Source organism: Salvelinus namaycush, chromosome 19 (assembly GCF_016432855.1).
Source record: "Salvelinus namaycush isolate Seneca chromosome 19, SaNama_1.0, whole genome shotgun sequence".
NCBI lineage: Eukaryota > Metazoa > Chordata > Actinopteri > Salmoniformes > Salmonidae > Salvelinus > Salvelinus namaycush.
The window spans coordinates 14,710,435-14,726,338 of NC_052325.1; the positions used below are offsets into that span (position 1 = coordinate 14,710,435).

Genomic DNA, 15,904 nt, shown 5'->3' on the forward strand with positions numbered 1-15,904 from the left:
GTGTGTGTGTGTGTGTGTGTGTGTGTGTGTGTGTGTGTGTGTGTGTGTGTGTGTGTGTGTGTGTGTGTGTGTGTGTGTGTGTGTGTGTGTGCGCGCGTGTATGTGTTCGTCTGCGTGTCTGCGTGCGTGCGTGCAAATTTCTGACGTCACGGCTCTCGGTACAGTAGCCTACTCACACACATTTACAGTGGAGAGCCACGTCATTAGGGAGTGGTAAGAAGCATGATGGAGTGGCACCAGTGTATATCTGAGAAACACACTCTGACACTCTCTCACAGCCTTAGTCAAGACAGGTATTTGTTTTGCTGGTCCCTACAGAGACAACACACCCTAACCAATCAGACCCCTTCATCACACACATGATGTGACCTCACTCCTCACTTACTGTTGTCTTGGCGACCGCTGACCACATGTAAGGAAACCTGGCCATATAACCCCCCCCTCCCCCCCCCCCCACACACACACACACATAAACCTACAGAAGTTATGTATCCAGTTAAATCCAGTCCCAAGAGCTCCACGCAGTGTGCTGTACACCGAGGACTAGGCCTACATGTCTCTATAGGCCATAAAGTATAGCATGATACGGTTGAGGAACTATCCCAGGTTGAGGAACTATCCCAGGTTGAGGAACTAGCCCAGGTTGAGGAACTAGCCCAGGTTGAGGAACTAGCCCAGGTTGAGGAACTAGCCCAGGTTGAGGAACTAGCCCAGGTTGAGGAACTAGCCCAGGTCAAATAACTAGCCCAGGTTGAGGAACTGGCCCAGGTTGAGGAACTAGCCCAGGTTGAGGAACTGGCCAAGGTTGAGGAACTGGCCAAGGTTGAGGAACTGGCCCAGGTTGAGGAACCAGCCCAGGTTGAGGAACCAGCCCAGGTTGATGAAATAACCCAGGTTGATGAGCTAACCGAGATTGAGGAATTAGCCCAGGTTGAGGAACTAACATGGGTTGAGGAACTAACATGGGTTGAGGAACTAGCCCAGGTTGAGGAATTTATACCAGGTTGAAGAACTATCCTAGGTTGTGGAACTGGCCTAGGTTGAGGAACTAACCCAGGTTGAGGAACTATCCCAGGTTGAGGAACTAGCCCAGGTTGAGGAACCAGGTCAGGTTGAGTAACTAACCCAGGTTGAGTAACTGTCCCAGGTTGAGGAATTTATACCAGGTTGAAGAACTAACATAGGTTGAGGAACTAGCCCAGGTTGAGGAATTTATACCAGGTTGAAGAACTATCCCAGGTTGAGGAACTGGCCCAGGTTGAGGAACTAACCCAGGTTGAGGATCTAACCCAGGTTGAGGAACCAGCCCAGGTTGAGGAACTATCCAAAGTTGAGGAACTGGCCCAGGTTGAGGAACTATCCCAGGTTGAGGAATTTATACCAGGTTGAAGAACTATCCCAGGTCGAGGAACTGGCCCAGGTTGAGGAACTGACCCAGGTTGAGGACTTAGCCCAGGATGAGGAACTATCCCAGTTTGAAGAACTATCCAAAGTTGAGGAACTGGCCCAGGTTGAGGAACTGGCCCAGGCTGAGGAACCGGCCCAGGTTTAGAAACAAGCCCAGGTTGAGGAAAAAACCCAGGTTGATGAACTAACCCAGGTTGATGAACTAACCCAGGTTGAGGAACTGGCCGAGGTTGAGGTACTGGCCCAGGTTGAGGAACTAGCCCTGGTTGATGAACTGGCCCATGTTGAGGAACTAACATAGGTTGTGTAATTTATATCAGGTTGATGAACTATCCCAGGTTGAGGAACTATCCCAGGTTGAGGAACTATCCCAGGTTGAGGAATTTATTTCAGGTTGAGGAATTTATATCAGGTTGAGGAATTTATATCAGGTTGAGGAACTATCCCAGGTCGAGGAACTATCCCAGGTTGAGGAACTATCCCACGATGAGGAACTGGCCCAGGATGAGGAACTAACCCAGGCTGAGGATGTAACCCAGGTTGAGGAACTAGCCTAGGTTGAGGGACCAACCCAGGTTGAGGAACTAATCCAGGTTGAGGAACTAGCCCAAGTTGAGGAACTAGCCCAAGTTGAGGAACTAGCCCAAGTTGAGGAATTTATACCAGGTTGAGCAACTAGCCCAGGTTGAGGAACTAGCCCAAGTTGAGGAATTTATACCAGGTTGAGCAACTAGCCCAGGTTGAGGAACTGGCCCTCTAGAGCAGTGGTTCCCAAACTTCTTTTAGTTTGTACCGCTTCAAACATTCAACCTCCAGCTGCGTACCCCCTCTATCACCAGGGTCAGGGCACTCTCAAATGTTGTTTTTTTGCCATCATTGTAAGCCTGCTACACACACTATACGATACATGTATTCAACATAAGAATGAATGTGAGTTTTTGTCACAACCCGGCTCGTGAGAAGTGACAAAGAGCTCTTATAGGACCAGGTCACAAATAATATTATAATAATAATCAATAATGTTGCTCTTTATTTAGCCATCTTACATATGAAACCTTATTTGGTCATCAAAAATTGTGAATAACTCACCACAGGTTAATGAGAAGGGTGTGCTTGAAAGGATGAACATAACTCTGCAATGTTGGGTTGTATTGGAAAGAGTCTCAGTCTTAAATAATTTTCCACACCCAGCCTGTGCCTGTATTTAGTTTTCATGCTAGTGAGGGCTGAGAATCCACTCTCACATATGTACGTGGTTGCAACGGGATCAGTCTTCACAGCGCAATTTGCCAATGCAGGAAACTCTGAGCGCAGCCCTATCCAGAAATCTGGCAGTGGCTTCTGATTAAATTACATTTTCACAGAATTGCTTCTTGCAATTTCGATGAGGCTCTTTTGTTCAGATATTGGTAAGTGGACTGGAGGCAGGGCATGAAAGGGATAACGAATCCAGTTGTTTGAGTCGTCCGTTTCGGGAAAGTAGCTGCGTAATTGTGCACCCAGCTCATTCAGGTGCTTCGCTATAGCACATTTGACATTGTCCGTAAGCATGAGTTCATTTACACACAACAAATCATACAATGATGGAAAGACCTGTGTGTTGTCCTTGTTAATGCAGACTGAAAAGAGCTCCAACTTCTTAATCATAGCCTCAATTTTGTCCCGCACATTGAATATGAACTCAGCAAAACAAGAAACACTCCTTTTTCAGGACCCTGTCTTTCAAAGATAATTCGTAAAAATCCCAATAACTTCACAGATCTTCATTGTAAAGGGTTTAAACACTGTTTCCCATGCTTATTCAATGAACCATAAACAATTAATGAACATGCACCTGTGGAACGGTCTTTAAGACACTAACAGCTTACAGACGGTAGGCAATTAAGGTCACAGTTATGAAAACTTTGGACACTAAAGAGGCCTTTCTACTGACTCTGAAAAACACCAAAAGAAAGATGCCCAGGGTCACTGCTCATCTGCGTGAACGTGCCTTAGGCATACTGCAAGGAGGCATGAGGACTGCAGATGTGGCCATGTCCGTACTGTGAGATGCCTAAGACAGCGCTACAGGGAGAAAGGATGGACAGCTGATCTTCCTTGCAGTGGCAGACCACGTGTAACAACACCTGCACAGGGTCGGTACATCTGAACATCACACCTGCGGGACAGGTACAGGATGGCAACAACAACTGCCCGAGTTACACCAGGAACGCACAATCCCTCCATCAGTGCTCAGACTGTCTGCAATAGGCTGAGAGAGGCTGGACTGAGGGCTTGTAGGCCTGTTGTAAGGCAGGTCCTCACCAGGCATCCCCGGCAACAATGCACAATGGGCACAAATCCACCGTCGCTGGACCAGACAGGACTGGCAAAAAGTGTTCTTCACTGACGAGTCGCGGACATCCTCCTCCCTCATGTGGTACCCTTCCTGCAGGCTCATCCTGACATGACCCTCCAGCATTACCATGCCACCAGCCATACTGCTCGTTCTGTGCGTGATTTCCTGCAAGACAGGAATGTCAGTGCTCAGCCAAGGCCAGCGAAGAGCCCGGATCTCAATCCCATTGAGCACGTCTGGGTCCTGTTGGATCGGAGGGTGAGGGCTAGGGCCATTCCCCCCAGAAATGTCTGGGAACTTGCAGGTGTCTTGGTGGAAGAGTGGGGTAACATCTCACAGCAAGAACTGGCAAATCTGGTGCAGTCCATGAGGAGGAGGTACTGCACTGCAGTACTTAATGCAGCTGGTGGCCACCCCAGATACTGACTGTTACTTTTGATTTTAACCCCCCTTTGTTCAGGGACACATTATTCCATTTCTGTTCGTCACATGTCTGTGGAACTTGTTCAGTTTATGTCTCAGTTGTTGAATCTTCATGCAAATATTTACACATGTTAAGTTTGCTGAAAATAAACGCAGTTGACAGTGAGAGGACGTTTATTTTTTTTGCTGAGTTTAGTTGTGGTGAGTCCCTGTAATCCTAGATTCAGATCATTCAGGTGAGAAAAAACATCACCCAGATAGGCCAGTTGTGTGAGAAACCCGTCATCATGCAAGTGGTCAGACAAATGAAAAGGATGCTCATCTCTCAATTCAACAAAAACGCTTGTAAAAGCTTTCCATGGTCTCTGCCCATATCATTGCATAATGCAGAAAATACACAAGAGTTCCTTGGCAAAGTTAACCATTTTCACTGCAGTGTCCAAAACGTCTTTCAACCTGTCAGGCATTCCCTTGGCAGTAAGAGCCTCTCGGTGGATGCTGCAGTGTACCCAAGTGGCGTCGGGGGGCAACTGCTTGCACGCGCGTTACCACTCCACTATGTCTCCCTGTCATGGCTTTTGCGCCATCAGTACAGAAACCAACACATCTTGACCACCAAAGTCCATTTGATGTCACAAAGCTGTCCAGGGCTTTAAAAATATCCTCTCCTGATGTCCTGGTTTCCAGTGGTTTGCAGAAGAGGATGTCTTCCTTAATTGACCCCCCATAAATGTAACGGACGTATACCAGGAGCTGTGCCAGGCGCGCCATGTCTGTTTACTCATCCATTCACTGGCTTGTATGCAAAGCAGTAATTGTTTCAAAACACCTCCTGCCATGTCACTGATGCGTCGTGACACAGTGTTGTTTGATGAAATCATTGTCTGTATAGTTTTTTTGGCCTTTTCCCCCAGCATTGTCCCAGCCATATCCGCGGAAGCAGGAAGAGTTAGTCTTCCACAATAGCATGGGTCTTGCCTGTACTAGCCACTCAGTAGCTCACCATATAAGATGCTTCTAGCCTTCTATCTGTTGCTTTTACACATGTCTTACTTCTCGAAAGTCATCTTTATTCTCGCTCAAAAAACTCCTGTGGCTGATTTTTCAAAATGTCATGTTTCATTTCTAAATGTCTGTGCAAGAGTGAAGGTTTCCTGCAAAAGAGTAATGGTTAATGTGATTGGATGTTAATTATTTGACTAGGCTACCTGCATTTGACATTGTGTTGTAATTTCGCTAAACACTAGACGTTCTCATTTTATTTTGGGCAGAGAAACGAGGCCACTCAGGCGAGAAAAAAACCTCACCCAAATGTATAGCCCCGTTGGAAAATATAAATCTACTGTTTCAAAATGTGAAGAATATTTGGTTGAAAAATGTGAATCACATTTTTATTTGGCGTTCCCCCGACGGCATTCCGTGTACCCCTGGGGGAATACCTGATCTAGACGGATAAATGGAACCATGTTGCCATGAAGCTGATACCAACACCATTGCTGTGTTAATGTGGCAAGGGAGTGAGGAATTGGGTCAACTCAAATGCTTAAGGAACATGAATTTTAACATGAAACAATCTCTCTCTCCCTCTATCTCTCCATCTCTCCCCCCTCACAACTCCTCCTTTCAGAACTCTTTGTCAGATGTGGTCAGTAAGCTACAGGCGTGTACTCCTCACTTTGTGGAGTGTGTGCGCCCCAACAGCAGGGGCACGGCGGACTGCTTTGACAGTTTCCACGTGTCTACCCAGCTGCAGTATGTAGGGGTGCTGGAGATGGTCCGGACGATCCGCTATGGCTACCCTGTACGCCTGCCCTTCAACGGCTTCCTCACCAGGTAGGTGGCACAATACATTACAGGCTGCTCCTGTTGAACTAGACATAGTACAAAATATATTACAATGATCCATAATGGATTTATCTTGGCCTCTGTGGTGTGATTCCATTTAGGCCCCTATCCGATCTCTTTAGATCTCTAAACAACGGGGATTGGGAAATTGTCTGAAAATCGTAATAAATCTGATAGTTGAAAACAAGATGGTTATGGTTCCACCTTGCCTTGCATTAGGACTTGGATAGCTTCCATCATATGCTTCCACCTATCCAGTCTTTACAGATCTGTGAAGACTAAAGGGGTAGAGGCTAGGGGAAGGGGCTCTGGGCTGAAATGGAACCAGGCCTGTGAGTGTGGTGGGTCACTGTGGCCTCTGTGTAGGGGTCTGTGTGATAGGGGGGATGGAAGCACCATAGGGAAGATCTTAAAGACTCTGCCTTCTCTCTGTCTTCTCACTTCTAATGGGCCTTTTACGGCACACATTTGACTGTTGTTGGGTTCCCCCCCACACAAACACTTATGCACACACGCACACAGACACACAATGGTCAGGTGGAAGTGATCTAGGTCTGTGTGACCTGGACAGAATTACATGGTCAGGTGGAAGTTCTTCAGGTCTGTGTGACCTGGACAGAATTACAGTCCATCTTTACATAGAGACAACATGTCTCTCTCCCTCTCTCTCTCTGGCTCTCGCTCTTTCATAGCTAACTGACAGGTCACTGTGATCCTTAATGTAGCAAGCACAAAGTGGTCTCAATCAATAACACTAATCTCATAAAGGATGTCTTGAGATGGGAAACAGTGTGTGTGTGTGTGGGATGGGTGCAGAGTTCATCTTGTCGACAATAACTATGATGGAAAACACTCATCAACTACCTCTTTTTCTTTTTTCCTAATCAGACCAGAGGACATTTCTCCAAAAAGTACGATCTACGTCCCCATGTGCAGTTGCAAACCGTAGTCTGGCTTTTTTATGGCGGTTTTGGAGCAGTGGCTTCTTCCTTGCTGAGCGGCCTTTCAGGTTATGTCGATATAGGACTAGTTTTACTGTGGATATAGATACTTTTGTACCTGTTTCCTCCAGCATCTTCACAGGGTCCTTTGCTGTTGTTCTGGGATTGATTTGCACTTTTCGCACCAAAGTACAATCATCTCTTGGAGACAGAACAAGTCTCCTTCCTGAGCGGTATGACGGCTGCATGGGGCCATGAAGGTAACATAGGGCCATGAAGGTTCGGATAGCTTTTTTCCCTTAATAAATAAAATCATCACTTAAAAACTGCATTTTGTGTTTACTTGGGTTGTCTTTGTGTAATATTTACATTTGTTTGATGATCTGAAACATTTAAGTGTGACAAATGTGCAAAAAAATTAAGAAATCAGGAAGGGGGCAAATACTTTTTCACAGCACTGTATATTTTGATTTGTTTAACACTATTTTGGTTACTACATGATTCCATATGTGTTATTTCATAGTTTTGATGTCTTCACTATTATTGTACAATGTAGAAAATAGTAAAACTAATGAAAACCCTTGAATGAGTAGGTGTTCTAAAACTTTTGACTGGTACTGTACACGTGCAAGTCTGTAACATGTCAGAGTAACTTTCTGAAGAGGTTCATAGTGTCCTCCAGTAAACATGATCATTATATCTAAAAAAAAAAATATTCCTTTCCCTTTTATTTGTAATCTCCTTCATCCCTTCTATCACACCTAATCTCTCCGTTATTACTGGGTATTTCTGTCTGCTTCTTGGATATACTGTACATGTATTTTAGTCGTTGTGAAAGAGGGAGAGACTTTTTCTTACATTCGCACCTCTTTCTTTGATTCCCAGAATAATTCCTCACTACTGAGAAGATGTGTATGGTTGAGCTCCCTCCATCTCTCTTTCTCTCTCTCATCCACCTCTCTCTCTTTCTGTACCCCATGTCTCTCTATCTCCCTCCTCCATCCTCTCCCTCACCATATCAGTAAAATTCAATTCAAAGGGCTTTATTGGAATGGGAAACACATGTTTACATTGCCAAAGCACGTGAAATAGACAATAAACAAAAGGAAATTAAAAATTAAAAATTAACAGTAAACATTACTCTCACAAAAATATTAAAGAGTATGGAGATTTAAAATGTTAAATTATTGGCAATGTTGTAACATTGTGCAAATAGTTGAAGTATTGTATAGTTTTGCTCATGTATAAAAAAAAAACTTAAATATCACATTTACATAAGTATTCAGACCTTTACTCAGTACTTTGTGGAAGCACCTTTGGCAGCGATTACAGCCTTGAGTGTTCTTGGGTATGATGCTACAAGCTTGGCACACCTGTATTTGGTGAGTTTATCCCATTCTTCTCTGCAAATCCTCTCAAGCTCTGTCAGGTTGAATGGGGAGGGTCGATGCAGAGGTATTTTCAGGTCTCTCCAGAGATGTTCGATCGGGTTCAAGTCCGGGCTCTGGCTGGGCCACTCAAGGACAGTCAGAGACTTGTCCCGAAGCCACTCCTGCGTTGTCTTGGCTGTGTGCTTAGGGTGGTTGTCCTGTTGGAAGGTGAAGCTTTGCCCCAGAGAATCTTGTTTCTCATGGTCTGAGAGTCCTTTGGGTGCCTTTTGGGAAACACCAAACGGGCTGTCATGTGCCTTACTGAGGAGTGTCTCCCGTCTGGCCACACTACCATAAAGGCCTGATTGGTGAAGTGCTGCAGAGATGGTTGTCCTTCTGGAAGGTTCTCCCATCTCCACATATGATCTCTGGAGTTCTATCAGAGTGACCATCGGGTTCTTGGTCACCTCCCTTACCAAGGCCCTTCTCCCCCGATTGCTCAGTTTGGCCGGGCTGCCAGCTCTAGGAAGAGTCTTGGTGGTTCCAAACTTCTTCCATTTAAGAATGATGGAGGCCACTGTGTTCTTGGGGACCTTCAATGCTACAATTCTTTTTTGTACACTTCTCCAGATCTGTGCCTCGACACATTCCTGTTTCGGAGGTCTACGGACAATTCCTTTGACCTCATGGTTTGGTTTTGGACTGTGGGACCTTATATAGACAGGTGTGTGCCTTTCCAAATCATGTCCAATCAATTGAATTTACCATAGGTGGACAATCAAGTTGTAGAAACATCTCAAGTATGATCAATGGAAACAGGATGCACCTAATCTCAATTTTGAGTCTCATAGCAAAGGGTCTGAATACTTATGTAAATAAGATATTTCTCCTTCATATTTTTTATAAATTAGCAAAAAGAAGAAAACAAATGTTTTCGCTTCGTCATTATGGGCTTTTGTTTGTAGATTGATGAGTAATACAATTAATGTAATACATTTTAGAGTAAGGCTGTAACGTAATGAAGTGGAAAAATTTGAGGGGTCTGAATACTTTCTGAATACACTGTAGATATGGGAGTTTATCAAGATTGTATTTGTTTTCAAATTCTTTCTGGGTCTGTGTGATTTGAGAGAAATATGTGTCTCTGATATGATCATACAGCTGGTAGGAGGATAGGAAGTGCAGCTCGGTTACCACCTCATTTTGTGGGCAGTGGGTACTTATCCTCTTGTCACACCCTGGCCTTAGTTATCTTTGTTTTCTTTATTATTTTAGTTAGGTCAGGGTGTGACATGGGGGATGTATGTGTTTTGTATTGTCTAGGGTTTTTTGTATGTTTATGGGGCAGTGTTCAGTCTAGGTGTTTGTATGTCTATGGTTGCCTAGATTGGTTCTCAATTAGAGACAGCTGTCTATCGTTGTCTCTGATTGGGAGCCATATTTAGGCAGCCATAGTCATTAGGTAGTTTGTGGGTGATTGTCTATGTCTATGTCTATGTCTAAGTTGCCTGTGTCTGCACTTTTGTTTATTATAGCTTCACGTTCGTCGGTTTATTGTTGTGTCTAGTTTGTATAGTGTTCGTTTTGTCTTCTTCTAATAAAGAGAAGAATGTATTTATATCACGCTGCGCCTGGGTCCTCTCTTTCACGTAACGACGAGCGTGACAGAATCACCCACCAAAATTGGACCAAGCAGCGTGAAAGGAGGGAACAGCGCTTTGTGGAGGAATGGACCTGGGAAAAGGATGAGCGGAGAACAACCTGGGAAGAGATAGACAGGTGGGCGATCGATCCAGAGAAAGTGCCGGAGCCCGCCTGGGATTCGCTGGAGCAGTGCGAGGAGGGTTACAGGATAATGGAGTTGGAGAAAGGAGCACGACGGCGCGGTAGGAAGCCCTCGAGGAAACGGCAAAAGTTTCTTGGGGAGGGGCACATGGGGAGTGTGGCGAGTTCAGATAGGAGACCTGCGTCAACTTCCCGTGCTTACCGTGAGGAGCCGAAGAAGGAACCAGAGCCAGTCGGGCTGATATTGGAGGTGAGCAATGGGAATGATACAGAGACTGTTAAGGATTTAATGGGGAGTTTGGAGGAGAGTGAAATGAGGGAGCTGCTGTGTTGATGCTTGAGGCACAACATCCACCCGACAGAGCGTGTGCGGGATGTGATGTTACCTGAGTCAGCTCTCCATACTTGTCCTGAGGTGCGTGCTAACCGTCTGGGAATGACAGTGCCAGTCCCACGAACCAGGCCTCCTGTGCGCCTCCCTAGTCCTGCACCTCCTGTAGCAGCTCCACGTACTAGCTCTCCTGTGACAGCCCCTCGTACCAGTCCTCCGGTTCCGGTACCACGCACCAGGCCTATAGTGCACCTCGACAGTCCAATACGCCCTGTTCCTCTTCCCCGCACTAGCCTTGAGGTGCGTGTCCCCAGCCCGGTACCACCAGTTCCGGCACCACGCACCAAGCCTCCTGTGCGTCTCCAGAGTCCTGTGCGCACTGTTCCTGCTCCCCGCGCTAGCCTTGAGGTGCGTGTCCCCAGCCCGGTACCACCAGTTCCGGCACCACGTACCAGGCCTATAGTGCGCCTCGGCAGTCCAGTACGCCCTGTTCCTCTTCCCCGCACTCGCCCTGAGGTGCGTGTCCTCGGCCCAGTACCACCAGTGCCAACACCACGCACCAAGCTTCCTGTGCGTCTCCAGAGTCCAGTACACCCTGTTCCTCCTCCCCGCACTAGCCCTGAGATGCGTGTCCCCAGCCCGGTACCACCAGTTCCGGCACCACGCACCAGGCCTACTGTGCGCCTCAGCCGGCCAGAGTCTGCCGTCTGCCCAGCGCCGTCTGCGCTGTCCTCCTGCCCAGCGCCGTCTGAGCTACCCGTCCGCCCAGCGCCGCCTGTGCTGCCCGTCTGCCAAGCGCCATCTGAGCTGTCCGTCTGCCCAGCGCCGTCTGAACCGCCCGTCTGTCCGGAGCCGTCAAAGCCGCCCGTCTGTCCTGAGCCGCTAGAGCCGTCCGTCAGTCAGGAGCCACCAGAGCCGCCCGCCAGTCAGGAGCCGCCAGTGCCGCCCGCCAGTCAGGACATGCCAGAGCCGCCAGTCAGCCAGGACCTGCCAGAGCCGCCAGTCAGCCAGGACCTGCCAGAGCCGCCAGTCAGCCAGGACCTGCCAGAGCTGCCAGTCAGCCAGGACCTGCCAGAGCCGCCAGCCAGCCAGGACCTGCCAGAGCCGCCAGTCAGCCAGGACCTGCCAGAGCCGCCAGTCAGCCAGGACCGGCCAGAGTCGTCAGTCATCCAGGACCTGCCAGAGTCGTCAGTCAGCCAGGACCGGCCAGAGTCGTCAGTCAGCCAGGACCGGCCAGAGTCGTCAGTCAGTCAGGACCTGCCAGAGTCGTCAGTCAGCCAGGACCTGCCAGAGTCGTCAGTCAGCCAGGAGCTCCCAGAGCCGCCAGTCAGCCAGGAGCTGCCAGAGCCGCCAGTCAGCCAGGAGCTGCCAGAGCTGCCATCCAGTCAGGAGCTGCCAGAGCTGCCCACCAGTCATGAGCTGCCTGCCAGTCATGAGCTGCCCGCCAGTCATGAGCTGCCTTCCAGTCATGAGCTGCCTTCCAGTCATGAGCTGCCCTCCAGTCATGAGCTGCCCTCCAGTCATGAGCTGCCCTCCAGTCATGAGCTGCCTTCCAGTCATGAGCTGCCCTCCAGTCATGAGCTGCCCTCAAGTCATGAGCTGCCATTCAGTCCGGAGCTGCCCCTCAGTCCCCTCAGTCCCCTCAGTCCGGAGCTACCCCTCAGTCCGGAGCTGCCCCTCAGTCCGGAGCTGCCCCTCCATCCAGTGGCGCCCTCTAGGATAGTCTTCAGTCCGGGACTCGCTGTAAGGATCCTCGCTCCAGAGGCGCCACCAAAGCCGGTATTGACTATGGTGGAGTGGGGTCCACGTCCCGCACCCGAGCCGCCGCCGTGAGAAGGCCCACCCGGACCCTCCCCTTCTGTGTCAGGTTTTGCGGCCGGAGTCCGCACCTTTGGGGGGGGGGGGGGGGGGGGGGGGGGGGGGGGGTACTGTCACACCCTGGCCTTAGTTATCTTTGTTTTCTTTATTATTTTAGTTAGGTCAGGGTGTGACATGGGGGATGTATGTGTTTTGCATTGTCTAGGTTTTTTTGTATGTTTATGGGGCAGTGTTCAGTCTAGGTGTTTGTATGTCTATGGTTGCCTAGATTGGTTCTCAATTAGAGACAGCTGTCTATCGTTGTCTCTGATTGGGAGCCATATTTAGGCAACCATAGTCATTAGGTAGTTTGTGGGTGATTGTCTATGTCTATGTCTAAGTTGCCTGTGTCTGCACTTTTGGTTATTATAGCTTCACATTCGTCGGTTTATTGTTTTGTCTAGTTTGTATAGTGTTCGTTTTGTCTTCTTCTAATAAAGAGAAGAATGTATTTATATCACGCTGCGCCTTGGTCCTCGCTTTCACGTAACGACGAGCGTGACACCTCTTGAATGCCAGGTCTGCCTACAGCTGCCGCTCTCAATAGCAAGGCTATGCTCACTGAGTATGCACATAGTCCAATCTTTCCTTCATTTTGGGTCGTTCACAGTGGTCAGTAATTCTGTTACTGTGTACTCTCTGTTTAGGGCCAAATAACATTCCAGTTTTCTTTTGTTTTTTGTTGATTATTTCCAATTTGTCAAGTAATTATCTTTTTGTTTTCTCATGATAAGGTTGTGTCTAATTGTGTTGCTGTCCTGGGGCTTTGTGGGGTCTGTTTGTGTTTGTGAGCAGAGTCCCCATACCAGCTAGCAGAGGATTCTTCTCCAGGTTCATCTCTCTGTAGGTGAGGGCTTTGTTTTGGAAGGTTTGAGAATCACTTATTTTAGGTGGTTGCAGAATGTAATTGCTCTTTTCTGAATTTAGAAAATTAGTAGGAATCGTCCTAATTCTGCTCTGCATGCATTATTTGGTATTTTACGTTGTACACGGAGGATGTTTTTGCAGAATTCTGCATGCAGAGTCTGAATTTGGTGTTTTTCCCATTTTGTTACTTCTTGGTTGGTGAATGGACCCCAGACCTCACAACCATAAAGGGACATAGGTTCTATAACTGATTCTATAACTAAAGTATTTTAAGTCAGATCCTAATTGGGGGGTCAAATTTTATGTTCCTTTTGATGGTGTAGAAGGCCCTTCTTGCCTTGTCTCTCAGATCGTCCACAGCTTTGTGGAAGTTACCTGTGATGCTGATGTTTAGGCAGAGGTAGGTATCGTTTTTGTGTGCTCAAGGGCATCAGTGTCTACGTGGAATTTGTATTTATGGTCCTGGCAACTGAACCTTTTTTGGAACACCATTATTTTTGTTTTACTGAGATCTACTGTTAGGGCCCAAGTCTGACAGAATCTGTGCAGAAGATCTAGGCAAATATCACTCCATGTCCCTCTCTCTCCCTCTCTCTCTCTCTCTCTGAGGATAAAGAGATTACCGTGTACATTCCTGCCAGATAATGAGAGAGGACACACACACACTGGTCACATGACCTCTCAAAAGTTTCCACTACCCCTGACGGAGTAAACACCATTGTGCTCTCAGAAGTCCTGCCAGGACACACTTATACCCTCACGCACACAATCCATGCACACACTCTCTCTCTCTCTCTCTCTCTACTCTCTACTCTCTACTCTCTCTCTCTCTCTCTACTCTCTCGTGCATGCAGACACACACACTTTACACCCTGTCTAAAATAATAACACTGTGCACAATTCATTCTCAATAATTAAAAATAATTCATTTCATTCTCAACCAAGTTTGATACAAGCACACACACATTTTCCCCTGGTTTGTAATGGTGGGCTGTTAGTCTTTGATGATAGACTAGGTTTTCCTCTTAAACCGTGGAATGCTATTTAGCTAATGATTACTGCCAGATTAACTCAGTACGTTATTACTTATAAATAAGTGTCTTATTGTTAACTCGTTGTTATAAACAATGTAATATGCTAATAACATATTTAAACAGTCCAGTCACGCTGAGTTGAGGGACAACAGAAAGAAAGGATGCAGAGAACAACTGGTTGATTGGATTTTTATTTTTCCTTTATTTAACTAGGCAAGTCAGTTAAGAACAAATTCTTATTTTCAATGATGGCCTAGGAACAGTGGGTTAACTGCCTTGTTCTGGGGCAGAACAACAGATTTTTACCTTGTCAGCTGGGGATTTGATCTTGCAACCTTTCGGTTACTAGCCCAACGCTCTAACCACTAGGCTACCTGCCACCCCTGGATGAACAGTGAATGGATATGGATGGTGGGATAATAGACAGATCTGTATGCAGCCAAACTCTACTCTGTACCACCAGTGTTGTTTTGATGGAGGCCCATTGTAGAGTCTAATCTGTTGTTGGCAGAACTGTAATTGAATGGTGTGTGTGTGTGTGTGTGTGTGTGTGTGTGTGTGTGTGTGTGTGTGTGTGTGTGTGTGTGTGTGTGTGTGTGTGTGTGTGTGTGTGTGTGTGTGTGTGTGTGTGTGTGTGTGTGCGTGTTGCACTGGTGTGTGTAAAGAGTGGTGTGATTGTATGAAGAGCAGTGGGTGTAGGGAGACATGGGATACAAAGTGGTGTGTTGCTTGTTTTCATGGGACTGTGTGTGCGTGTGTGGTTGTGTGTGTGTGTGGGGGGGTGAATGGGTGTATGGTCGACAGTTAGGTTAGCATCACAAAGGGGTGCCAGCCCCCCGGTGAAGTTGGGTTGTCTGGCGCTGGGCTGTGTCTGAGTCTGTGTGTTGGTGTCCGGCGTTGGTGGTTGGTCAGACTGATTGTGATGGTAATATACTATCCTTTGGCTGCTTGTCTGAGCGCCAGGCCAATTTGCATGACTTTTGTGTTTGGCTCTGAATAACCTGTTTGCTCTGTATGTTAATCATCATTCTCAATCCCTCTGTGTCTGTGCGTGTGTGTGTGCGTGCGTGTGTGTGTGTGTGGGGGGTGGGGGTGTGTGTGTGTGCTGTGCATTTGCTCATACATGCGTGTTGTGTGCATGTCTATTCATGCTTGTCTGAGTTTTCAGTCTGTTGTGTATGTCTGTTTGTGTATCCCTGTGCAGATATGTACAGTGTGCTCTGAAATTATTGACAACCTTGATAGATTACCAAAAATGACTGTATAAAATAAATAATTAAAATACTGCATTATATTACATATGGTTGACAACCCTGTTTTCAATACCTTTCAATACTTCACCTTGCGAGGATAACGGCACTGAGCCTTTTTCTCAAGGGTTTTATGAGCTGGAGAACACATTGGGATCTTAGACCATTCCTCCATACAGAACCCTTCCAGATCATTGATACCCTTCATCTGTGCTTATGGACTGCCTTTTTCAATTCAAAGTCTGGAGACTGAGATGGCCATTGCAAACTGTTGCTTTTGTGTCCAATTAACCATTTCGTTGTTGATTTTGATGTGTGCTCTGAATTATTGTCTTACTGGAAGATCCACTTGTGGCAACAGGCCCACGATTTGACACACTGAACTCCGTCTGAGAAGTAGTTGGTGAACCAGGCGAGGCAGTCATTAGAGAAACCAAGGCTATTGAGTCTGCCGAT

General features: G+C 47.1%; 1 protein-coding gene across 1 annotated transcript in view; it reads left to right on the forward strand.

Annotated features, from left to right (window-relative positions):
- myo16 (myosin XVI) overlaps positions 1–15,904 on the forward strand; it is a 185,647-nt gene that overhangs the window by 122,455 nt on the left and 47,288 nt on the right. The window contains exon 26 of the mRNA XM_039014219.1: positions 5,796–6,001. Within this exon, the coding sequence (XP_038870147.1) occupies positions 5,796–6,001 (206 nt within the window). The remainder of the gene's footprint in view (positions 1–5,795; positions 6,002–15,904) is intronic.